The sequence below is a fragment of the Apostichopus japonicus genome, chromosome 2 (genome assembly GCF_037975245.1).
Source record: "Apostichopus japonicus isolate 1M-3 chromosome 2, ASM3797524v1, whole genome shotgun sequence".
NCBI classification, from domain to species: domain Eukaryota; kingdom Metazoa; phylum Echinodermata; class Holothuroidea; order Aspidochirotida; family Stichopodidae; genus Apostichopus; species Apostichopus japonicus.
This window is the reverse complement of record NC_092562.1, coordinates 32,146,850-32,159,590: the sequence shown is the minus strand read 5'-3', so window position 1 is coordinate 32,159,590 and position 12,741 is coordinate 32,146,850. Positions and strand designations below refer to the sequence as shown.

The following is a 12,741-nucleotide window of genomic DNA, read 5'->3' as shown; positions in this document are numbered from 1 at the left end:
GCTAAACTAATAGTTGGGGGATACCCATGGATGCTAAACTAATAGTTGGGGATACCCATGGATGCTAAACAAATAGTTGGGGGATAACCATGGATGCTAAACTAATAGTTGGGGGATACCCATGGATGCTAAACTAATAGTTGGGGATACCCATGGATGCTAAACTAATAGTTGGGGGATACCCATGGGTGCTAAACTAATAGTTGGGGGATACCCATGGGTGTAACCTAATAGTTGGGGATACCCATGGATGCTAAACTAATAGTTGGGGGATAACCATGGATGCTAAACAAATAGTTGGGGGATAACCATGGATGCTAAACTAATAGTTGGGGGATACCCATGGATGCTAAACTAATAGTTGGGGGATACCCATGGGTGTAACCTAATAGTTGGGGATACCCATGGATGCTAAACTAATAGTTGGGGGATAACCATGGATGCCAAACTAATAGTTGGGGGATACCCATGGATGCTAAACTAATAGTTGCTGGATACCCATGGGTGTAACCTAATAGTTGGGGATACCCATGGATGCTAAACTAATAGTTGGGGGATACCCATGGATGCTAAACTAATAGTTGGGGGATACCCATGGATGCTAAACTAATAGTTGGGGGATACCTATGGGTGTAACCTAATAGTTGGGGATACCCATGGATGCTAAACTAATAGTTGGGGGATAACCATGGATGCCAAACTAATAGTTGGGGGATACCCATGGATGCTAAACTAATAGTTGGGGGATACCCATGGATGCTAAACTAATAGTTGGGGGATACCCATGGATGCTAAACTAATAGTTGGGGATACCCATGGATGCTAAACTAATAGTTGGGGGATACCCATGGGTGCTAAACAAATAGTTGGGGGATACCCATGGGTGCTAAACAAATAGTCGGGGATACCCATGGATGCTAAACTAATAGTTGGGGGATACCCATGGATGCTAAACTAATAGTTGGGGATACCCATGGATGCTAAACAAATAGTTGGGGGATAACCATGGATGCTAAACTAATAGTTGGGGATACCCATGGATGCTAAACTAATAGTTGGGGATACCCATGGATGCTAAACAAATAGTTGGGGGATAACCATGGATGCTAAACTAATAGTTGGGGGATACCCATGGATGCTAAACTAATAGTTGGGGGATACCCATGGGTGTAACCTAATAGTTGGGGATACCCATGGATGCTAAACTAATAGTTGGGGGATAACCATGGATGCCAAACTAATAGTTGGGGGATACCCATGGATGCTAAACTAATAGTTGGGGGATACCCATGGATGCTAAACTAATAGTTGGGGGATACCCATGGGTGTAACCTAATAGTTGGGGATACCCATGGATGCTACACAAATAGTTGGGGGATACCCATGGATGCTAAACTAATAGTTGGGGGATACCCATGGATGCTAAACTAATAGTTGGGGGATAACCATGGATGCTAAACTAATAGTTGGGGGATAACCATGGATGCTAAACTAATAGTTGGGGATACCCATGGATGCTAAACTAATAGTTGGGGATACCCATGGGTGTAACCTAATAGTTGGGGATACCCATGGATGGTAAACTAATAGTTGGGGGATTACCATGGATGCCAAACTAATAGTTGGGGGATACCCATGGATGCTAAACTAATAGTTGGGGGATACCCATGGATGCTAAACTAATAGTTGGGGGATACCCATGGATGCTAAACTAATAGTTGGGGGATACCCATGGGTGTAACCTAATAGTTGGGGATACCCATGGATGCTAAACTAATAGTTGGGGGATACCCATGGATGCTAAACAAATAGTTGGGGGATACCCATGGATGCTAAACTAATAGTTGGGGGATACCCATGGATGCTAAACTAATAGTTGGGGATACCCATGGATGCTAAACTAATAGTTGGGGGATACCCATGGGTGCTAAACAAATAGTTGGGGGATACCCATGGATGCTAAACTAATAGTTGGGGGATACCCATGGATGCTAAACTAATAGTTGGGGATACCCATGGATGCTAAACTAATAGTTGGGGGATACCCATGGATGCTAAACTAATAGTTGGGGGATACCCATGGATGCTAAACTAATAGTTGGGGATACCCATGGATGCTAAACTAATAGTTGGGGGATACCCATGGATGCTAAACTAATAGTTGGGGGATAACCATGGATGCCAAACTAATAGTTGGGGGATACCCATGGGTGCTAAACAAATAGTCGGGGATACCCATGGATGCTAAACTAATAGTTGGGGATACCCATGGATGCTAAACTAATAGTTGGGGGATAACCATGGATGCCAAACTAATAGTTGGGGGATACCCATGGGTGCTAAACAAATAGTCGGGGATACCCATGGATGCTAAACTAATAGTTGGGGATACCCATGGATGCTAAACTAATAGTTGGGGATACCCATGGATGCTAAACTAATAGTTGGGGGATACCCATGGATGCTAAACTAATAGTTGGGGGATAACCATGGATGCTAAACTAATAGTTGGGGGATACCCATGGGTGCGAAACAAATAGTCGGGGATACCCATGGATGCTAAACTAATAGTTGGGGGATACCCATGGATGCTAAACTAATAGTTGGGGGATAACCATGGATGCCAAACTAATAGTTGGGGGATACCCATGGATGCTAAACTAATAGTTGGGGGATACCCATGGATGCTAAACTAATAGTTGGGGGATAACCATGGATGCCAAACTAATAGTTGGGGGATACCCATGGATGCTAAACTAATAGTTGGGGGATACCCATGGATGCTAAACTAATAGTTGGGGGATGCTCATGAATGCTAAAGTAGCTAAACTAATAGTTGGATGATAACCATGTATGCTACATTAATAGTTGGACAATAACTGTGGATGCTAAACTAAATAGTTGGGGATACTAATGGATGCTAAACTAATAATTGGGGGATACTCATGAATGCTAAAGTAGCTAAACAAATAGTTGGACGATAACCATGTATGCTACACTAATAGTTGGACAATAACTATGGATGCTAAACTAATAGTTGGGGATACTCATGGATGCTAAACTAATAATTGGGGGATACTCATGAATGCTAAAGTAGCTAAAATAATAGTTGGACGATAACCATGTATGCTACACTAATAGTTGGACAATAACTATGGATGCTAAACTAATAGTTGGGGATACTCATGGATGCTAGACTTGTAGCAGGGGGACATTCGCCAATGCTACACAAATAGTTGGGGATACCCATGGATGCTAAACTAATAGTTGGGGATACCCATGGATGCCAATTTAATAGTTGGGGGATACCCATGGATGCTAAACTAATAGTTGGGGGATACCCATGGATGCTAAACTAATAGTTGGGGATACCCATGGATGCTAAACTAATAGCGGGGGGATATTCGCCAGTGCTATACTAATAGTTGGGGGATATTCTTCTTATACCTCTAGATTTCACTTACTCAGTCGGCCATTTAGTGCTCTTATTTTACTGGGTTTCTTTTTTTTCTCCATTTAGGACGCAGATTTTTGTCAATCAGTTCATTGCCCAGTTTGTCATGTTTGGATTTGCCTTTGTTCCTGCTGGATTTGTGATTTACATTATAACAGAGAGAGTCAACAATGCCAAGCATCTGCAGATTGTCAGTGGAGTCAATCCAGTTATTTATTGGCTCTCAACATTTTCCTGGGACTTGGTTAGTATTTAGACTAGACCCTTCCATCATTCATCTAAATTTTTATACAAATTTTTTATTGTTGGTTAATTTTATATGATATTTGTATTGCAGGTTAACTTTATATGAATTTTTTATTACAGGTTAATTTCCTGATTCCGATGTTACTCACAATTGTCATCTTCTTTATCTGTCAACTGGATGCTTTTGTTGGACGTGATGTATTTCCATCCCTCCTTCTCCTCTTTATTCTTTATGGGTGAGTTGGCTGTCTACTGAAAAATCCCTGAAGTAAAGAAATACTCAAATAAGACTTGCCTAATTTGCCGGCTAAAAAATAAATAATTTACCATTATCAGCTCAAGCATGGCAATCAGTGATATGTACTCCCATGTGTTTCAGGTTTAACCCTTCCTGTCCATACATGGTTACAGGACTATTTTATTTAATACAACCCTGTAGAGTACGAATGCTAGTTATTGGGCTATGTGTCAAGTTTGACATGCATCCTTTATGATAAACATTTATCATTCATGTTTCATAGTGGCATGCCTCCCTATTATTCAGTGTTATATAGTGGCATGCCTCCCTATTATTCAATGTTAAATAGTGGCATGCCTCCCTATTATTCAGTGTTTAATAGTGGCGTGCCTCCCTATTATTCAGTGTTTAATAGTGGCGTGCCTCCCTATTATTCAATGTTAAATAGTGACATGCCTCCCTATTATTCAGTGTTTAATAGTGGCATGCCTCCCTATTATTCAGTGTTTAATAGTGGCATGCCTCCCTATTATTCAGTGTTTAATAGTGGCATGCCTCCCTAGTGGCATGCCTCCCTATTATTCAGTGTTTAATAGTGGCATGCCTCCCTATTATTTAGTGTTAAATAGTGGCATGCCTCCCTATTATTTAGTGTTAAATAGTGGCATGCCTCCCTATTATTCAGTGTTAAATAGTGGCATGCCTCCCTATTATTCAATGTTATATAGTGGCATGCCTCCCTATTATTTAGTGTTAAATGGTGGCATGCCTCCCTATTATTCAGTGTTATATAGTGGCATGCCTCCCTATTATTTAGTGTTAAATAGTGGCATGCCTCCCTATTATTCAGTGTCATATAGTGGCATGCCTCCCTATTATTTAGTGTTAAATAGTGGCATGCCTCCCTATTATTCAGTGTTAAATAGTGGCATGCCTCCCTATTCAGTGTTATTCAGTGTTATTCAGTGTTATATAGTGGCATGCCTTCCTTTTATTCAGTGTTAAATAGTGGCATGCCTCCCTATTATTCAGTGTTTAATAGTGGCATGCCTCCCTATTATTCAGTGTTAAATGGTGGCATTAATCACTATTATCATATTTTGGGCAGTATGATCACTTTTTAATAGTGTTTCATAGTGGAGGTTGATATTACTTCTGTTAAATTGTAGTTTCCCTGTATTATTCTTTCTTCTTTTAGGTGGGCTTCTATTCCTATGGCCTATCCATTGTCCATGTTTTTCCAGGTGCCTAGCACTGGATATCTCTCAGTGGGCTGCCTAAACATTATTCTAGGGATGGTTACTGTAATGACTAACTTCATTATTAGTTACCAGGCAAGAACGGATGAGGTTAGTACATTATTATTATTATTATAAGGGTAAATCTCTTAGCATTACTACAGTGATCTTTCCATTTACATAATTACTGCCCATTTGATTGTGTTAACAATATCAGTATAGACTTTACTTCTCATGGTCAAAGCAACAACCGATTAATCAGCTACTACACCACTACTCATGTTATCTTCTTTCTTTTGTCATTTATTAAACAAAACATGGATAGAACTGTAAACACAAACGTATTTCACATGTATTGTTGATTTGTCAGGATCTTGTACTTTGGAACAACATTCTCCAGAGACTGTTTTTGATCTTTCCTCCATTCTGTCTGGGTGAAGGACTGGTTAGCCTGTCTACAAATCATTTCCTCCAACAGACGTATGAACATTACCAAATCAGTGAGTCATCACTAATACCAAGCATTTCTCTTATCTTCCTGTTTTGCTCTACATTGTAATGATTATCAACTCTACTGTTATCCTTACTATCCTAGCTTGTTGAATAATAGCATTATGTCTTACATTGTAATGATAACACCTCTACTGCTATCCTTACTATCCTAGCTTGTTGAATAATAGCATTATGTCTTACATTATAATGATTATAAACTCTACTGCTATCCTTACTATCCTAGCTTGTTGAATAATAGCATTATGTCTTACATTGTAATGATAACACCTCTACTGCTATCCTTACTATTCTAGCTTGTTCAATAATAGCATTATGTCTTACACTGTAATGATAACACCTCTACTGTTATCCTTACTATTCTAGCTTGTTGAATAATATCTTACATTGTATAGCTTGTTGTAGCTTGTTGTGTAGCTTGTGTAGCTTACATTGTGTAGCTTGTTGAATAATGTCTTACATTGTAATGATGACACCTCTACTGCTATCCTTACTATTCTAGCTTGTTGAATAATAGCATTATGTCTTACATTGTAATGATAACACCTCTACTGTTATCCTTACTATCCTAGCTTGTTGAATAATAGCATTATGTCTTACATTGTAATGATAACACCTCTACTGCTATCCTTACTATTCTAGCTTGTTGAATAATAGCATTATGTCTTACATTGTAATGATAACACCTCTACTGTTATCCTTACTATCCTAGCTTGTTGAATAATAGCATTATGTCTTACATTGTAATGATAACACCTCTACTGCTATCCTTACTATCCTAGCTTGTTGAATAATAGCATTATGTCTTACATTGTAATGATAACACCTCTACTGCTATCCTTACTATCCTAGCTTGTTGAATAATAGCATTATGGCTTACATTGTAATGATAACACCTCTACTGCTATCCTTACTATTCTAGCTTGTTGAATTATAGCATTATGTCTTACATTGTAATGATAACACCTCTACTGTTATCCTTACTATCCTAGCTTGTTGAATAATAGCAATATGTCTTACATTGTAATGATAACACCTCTACTGCTATCCTTACTATCCTAGCTTGTTGAATAATAGCATTATGTCTTACATTGTAATGATAACACCTCTACTGTTATCCTTACTATCCTAGCTTGTTGAATAATAGCATTATGTCTTACATTGTAATGATAACACCTCTACTGCTATCCTTACTATCCTAGCTTGTTGAATAATAGCATTATGTCTTACATTGTAATGATAACACCTCTACTGCTATCCTTACTATCCTAGCGTGTTGAATAATAGCATTATGTCTTACATTGTAATGATAACACCTCTACTGCTATCCTTACTATCCTAGCTTGTTGAATAATAGCATTATGTCTTACATTGTAATGATAACACCTCTACTGCTATCCTTACTATCCTAGCTTGTTGAATAATAGCATTATGTCTTACATTGTAATGATAACACCTCTACTGTTATCCTTACTATCCTAGCTTGTTGAATAATAGCATTATGTCTTACATTGTAATGATAACACCTCTACTGTTATCCTTACTATCCTAGCTTGTTGAATAATAGCATTATGTCTTACATTGTAATGATAACACCTCTACTGCTATCCTTACTATCCTAGCTTGTTGAATAATAGCATTATGTCTTACATTGTAATGATAACACCTCTACTGTTATCCTTACTATCCTAGCTTGTTGAATAATAGCATTATGTCTTACATTGTAATGATAACACCTCTACTGCTATCCTTACTATCCTAGCTTGTTGAATAATAGCATTATGGCTTACATTGTAATGATAACACCTCTACTGCTATCCTTACTATTCTAGCTTGTTGAATTATAGCATTATGTCTTACATTGTAATGATTATCAACTCTACTGCTATCCTTACTATCCTAGCTTGTTCAATAATAGCATTATGTCTTACATTGTAATGATAACACCTCTACTGCTATCCTTACTATTCTAGCTTGTTGAATAATAGCATTATGTCTTACATTGTAATGATGACACCTCTACTGCTATCCTTACTATCCTAGCTTGCTGAATAATAGCATTATGTCTTACATTGTAATGATAACACCTCTACTGCTATCCTTGCTATTCTAGCTTGTTGAATAATAGCATTATGTCTTACATTGTAATGATAACACCTCTACTGCTATCCTTACTATCCTAGCTTGTTGAATAATAGCATTATGTCTTACATTGTAATGATAACACCTCTACTGCTATCCTTACTATCCTAGCTTGCTGAATAATAGCATTATGTCTTACATTGTAATGATAACACCTCTACTGCTATCCTTGCTATTCTAGCTTGTTGAATAATAGCATTATGTCTTACATTGTAATGATAACACCTCTACTGCTATCCTTACTATCCTAGCTTGTTGAATAATAGCATTATGTCTTACATTGTAATGATAACACCTCTACTGCTATCCTTACTATCCTAGCTTGTTGAATAATAGCATTATGTCTTACAGTATCAACACCTGGGTCTGAATCCCTTAGCTACTATCAGTGACTTTCAGTAAGAGCACCTGGGTCTGAGTCCCTTAGGTATTATCAGTGACTTTCAGTATCAGCTCCTGGGTCTGAGTCCCTTAGGTATTATCAGTGACTTTCTCTATCAGTTCCTGGGTCTTAGTCCCTTAGCCATTATCAGTGTTTTGATATTGGTATGCATAAATTTGTTCTTTTTATTGTCTAAATCTAAAATTGATCTTTTTAAGCAAGCTTTTTATGTCTCATATGTCCTGCTTTCTTTGAAGCATTTTATTTATTCTGCTTCTCTTTATCATTCTTTTATTGTACAGAGCAGCAGAATATTTTTATAGTTGTGGCCCTTATGATTTTGTTTATTATTATGATTATTTAAATTTGCTGACAAACTGTTTTATAGATAAGGATCCTCTACCAAATCCTCTGGAGTGGGACCAGCTGGGTCGTAACCTTGCTGCCCTTGCTCTTGAGGGACTACTCTTCTTCATCCTGACTTTGCTTTTGGAGTACAATTTCTTTTACAAACCACGGTAAGTTGTGGTTACTTTTCACTTTTGCAGGCATGAGACTCTTCCGCGGAAACGCGGATTTCCGATTTTTTTCCTTCTCATTTTCGCGTTTTTTCTCGTAATTCGCGTTTTTTATTATTTTTTTTATTTAATTTTTTTTTTTTTTTTTTTTTTTTTTTTTTTGCCGAACATGCTGGACTGTGAAGGGAAGGAACACCGAATTTGACCAGTGGTGGAATCAAGTAGCACAAAGCAAGCAAAAAAGCCTTTTATTGGTTCCAAAAAGCTAATGGATAAATTATACAAGCAGAAATTCCACACTTTTTTGGCGAGTTACGTGATGTGACTCTAGATGTTCCATCTAGAGTCCACCATTTTGCATCTAAGCCCTCCTTACCTGACAAAAAATTTCAAAAGGGGAGGGGGCACCCCCTCCCCTTAAACCCCTCCCCCAGGACAGCTATTGATAAATTTCAGATTTTTTTTTCCCGGCCCAGTCTCATCCCTGCTTTTGTTTGGGGATGGATGTCTGTTTGTCACCATTGAACAATTATTTTTGTGACGCTGTCACACATGATTTATCGTCCCATATTCATAATAGTAAGTTAGTTATCCCAAGGAGGTAGGTCGCAGTGGGTCTCATATGTCAAATACTTGATCTTGCTTTGATCAACTCTTCTTTGTTAATTTCATCTACTTGGTGTGATACATACTGTAGGCCCACAATGAGATTGTTTGCATTGTGTAATACATACTGTAGGCTTGGTGTGATACATATTCTAGGCTTGCCTACAATGAGATTGTTGGCATGGTGTGATGATATGTATTCTAGGCTTGCCTACAATGAGATTGTTGGCATGGTGATGATACATATTCTAAAAATCAAAATAAAATAAAACTGTTAGCAAACTGCTTATCCACTAGAGAGCCTGTGTAATAGAATGTGTAAAAGTAAGTTGGCCTGACGTTTCGATCCTAGCAGGATCTTCTTCAGAGGCTAAATGACAAGTTACAGTAACAGAGGGGACAAAAACACGCACAGAATACAGACAGGTTAATGAGCACGGTGAACACAATGAGATGGATGAAAGGGGATTATAAGTAGAAAGCAACAGGAGAAGAGGAGAGGAAGGAGATAAACTGTGGAGGGACAAAGAGAGGATTAAAGGCACAGGGAAAGGAATAAACTGGAGAGGGACAAAGACAGAAAGGTGTGAAGAAAAATGGAGGGGAAGAGAGCTGTGAGAAGAAGAGTGAAGGGGGGGGGGGGGGGAGGGAGAGAGGGGAGAAGGAGTAGGGAACAGAGGAAAGTTAGTCATGTCCTTCCTGAATGTTCAGCCCATGAGGTTGAATGGTACGAAGGCGTTGCATCCAGAGCCTCTCTCTGCTGATTCGTACTAGGTCAGGACGGCTACCTAAGGATTCAATCCCCTGTAGGGACATGTCGTTAATGGTATGGTTGGGAAGGTTAAAATGTTCTCCAACTGGGGTCTCAGTCTTCATGGTGTTGACTGTGGATCTGTGACCATAGAATCGCTTCTTGAGGGTGGTTTTGGTTTCGCCAACATACTGGATGCCGCAAACTCTACAGGAGATCAGATAGATGACATTGTGCCATTGTGCCTTTAATCCTCTCGTTGTCCCTCCACAGTTTATCTCCTTCCTCTCCTCTTCTCCTGTTGCTTTCTACTTATAATCCCCTTTCATCCATCTCATTGTGTTCACCGTGCTCATTAACCTGTCTGTATTCTGTGCGTGTTTTTGTCCCCTCTGTTACTGTAACTTGTCATTTAGCCTCTGAAGAAGATCCTGCTAGGATCGAAACGTCAGGCCAACTTACTTTTACACACGATACATATTCTAGATAGGCTTGCCTACAATGAGAATGTTGGCATGGTGTGATGATACATATTCTAGGCTTGCCTACAATGAGATTGTTGGCATGGTGTAATACATATTCTAGATAGGCTTGCCTACAATGAGATTGTTGGCATGGTGTGATACATATTCTAGATAGGCTTGCCTACAATGAGATTATTGGCAGGGTGTGATACATATTCTAGATAGGCTTGCCTACAATGAGATTGTTGGCATGGTGTGATACATATTCTAGGCTTGCCTACAATGAGATTGTTGGCATGGTGTGATGATACATATTCCAGATAGGCTTGCCTACAATGAGATTGTTGGCATGGTGTGATACATATTCTAGGCTTGCCTACAATGAGATTGTTGGCATGGTGTGATACATATTCTAGGCTTGCCTACAATGAGATTGTTGGTGTGGTGTGATGATACATATTCCAGATAGGCTTGCCTACAATGAGATTGTTGGTGTGGTGTGATGATACATATTCTAGGCTTGCCTACAATGAGATTGTTGGCATGGTGTGATACATATTCTAGATAGGCTTGCCTACAATGAGATTGTTGGTGTGGTGTGATGATACATATTCCAGATAGGCTTGCCTACAATGAGATTGTTGGCATGGTGTGATACATATTCTAGGCTTGCCTACAATGAGATTGTTGGCATGGTGTGATACATATTCTAGATAGGCTTGCCTACAATGAGATTGTTGGTGTGGTGTGATGATACATATTCTAGGCTTGCCTACAATGAGATTGTTGGCATGGTGTGATACATATTCTAGGCTTGCCTACAATGAGATTATTGGCATGGTGTGATACATATTCTAGGCTTGCCTACAATGAGATTGTTGGTGTGGTGTGATGATACATATTCTAGGCTTGCCTACAATGAGATTGTTGGCATGGTGTGATACATATTCTAGATAGGCTTGCCTACAATGAGATTGTTGGCATGGTGTGATACATATTCTAGGCTTGCCTACAATGAGTTTGTTGGCATGGTGTGATGATACATATTCTAGGCTTGCCTATAATGAGTTTGTTGGCATGGTGTTTCTGTGTGATGATATGACCAAAGAGTTATCTTCATATCAAACAAGACAGATACATTCACGGTAATTCGTTATACCGTGATATCAACCTGAGTGCGTCAAGATTCGTAACTTTTATTGTGCTTTGGTTTTGTATTATTCACGCTACTTTGATAGGTCCTAATAACGTGTATCAGGAAGTTCCTACTGTGCAAGGATCCAATTGGTTTTTCTTGGGATAATTTGTTCTCGACATAGACCCCAACAGTTGCTTGCCGAAAATCGCATAACAATGGCAAAATTTATCACGCATCCGTACAAAACGTTTTTAAGATTGAAGGTATGCTTGACGGGATTACCAAGCAGGGTTCGCATTAGCCGTTGGATTGCGCAATTACCGCAATTTGATTTCGAAATTCGATGTCAAAAGTTTCCATCTTGTAAATTCCTGTAAATTTTCTTGTCAGTCTTTCCTTTTACAAAATAATTGTGAAAATTCTTCAAATTTTATGCTTTAATCACGAACGTATACATTAGCTACAGTACAAATTATGAGAGCAAAGCACATGTTATGCAGAGCTTTCAAAAGACATGGGCATCCGACAAACTTGTTTGGCTAAATTCCCCACAAATCTCCAACTACATGGTAGACTAACACCACACTAAGTCAATTGGAAAATCTAGCCTAACCATGTTTATTCTCGGAAATTGTGTTGCAGTTAGATGGCACTAAATTTTTATCTGACTACTTTCGCAATTGATGCTACTTTCGACCACATGGCCCTAAAATATATACCATTTTTAAAAAATTTTTATTGCTGCTATCTTCCACCACATGGTAGCCTAACAACACACTAACTCAATTGGAAAATCTAGCTTAACCATCTGTTTATTCTTCGGAAATTGTATCTCAGTTAGATGGCACTAAATTTTTATCTGACTACTTTCTTAATTGCTGCTACTTTCGACCACATGGTAGCCTAACAACGCACTAAGTCAGTAGGAAAATCTTGCCTAACCATCGGTTTGCGAAAAAGAAAAAAATCACACTGCGAAGCCTTGTTTAAACTGTCAATTAGCTGGATATCGGCAGTTGTTTGGAAGGTATGTACTTTGTCTCGAGGAGGGAAT

General features: G+C 38.6%; 1 protein-coding gene across 4 annotated transcripts in view; it reads left to right on the top strand.

The window, feature by feature from the left end:
* LOC139957379 (phospholipid-transporting ATPase ABCA1-like) overlaps window positions 1-12,741 on the top strand; it is a 185,623-nt gene that overhangs the window by 146,186 nt on the left and 26,696 nt on the right. For all 4 annotated transcript variants that reach the window (XM_071955279.1, XM_071955280.1, XM_071955281.1 and 1 more), the window contains 5 exons: window positions 3,521-3,698; window positions 3,821-3,936; window positions 5,137-5,287; window positions 5,547-5,676; window positions 8,599-8,728. In XM_071955279.1, the coding sequence (XP_071811380.1) occupies window positions 3,521-3,698; window positions 3,821-3,936; window positions 5,137-5,287; window positions 5,547-5,676; window positions 8,599-8,728 (705 nt within the window). The remainder of the gene's footprint in view (window positions 1-3,520; window positions 3,699-3,820; window positions 3,937-5,136; window positions 5,288-5,546; window positions 5,677-8,598; window positions 8,729-12,741) is intronic.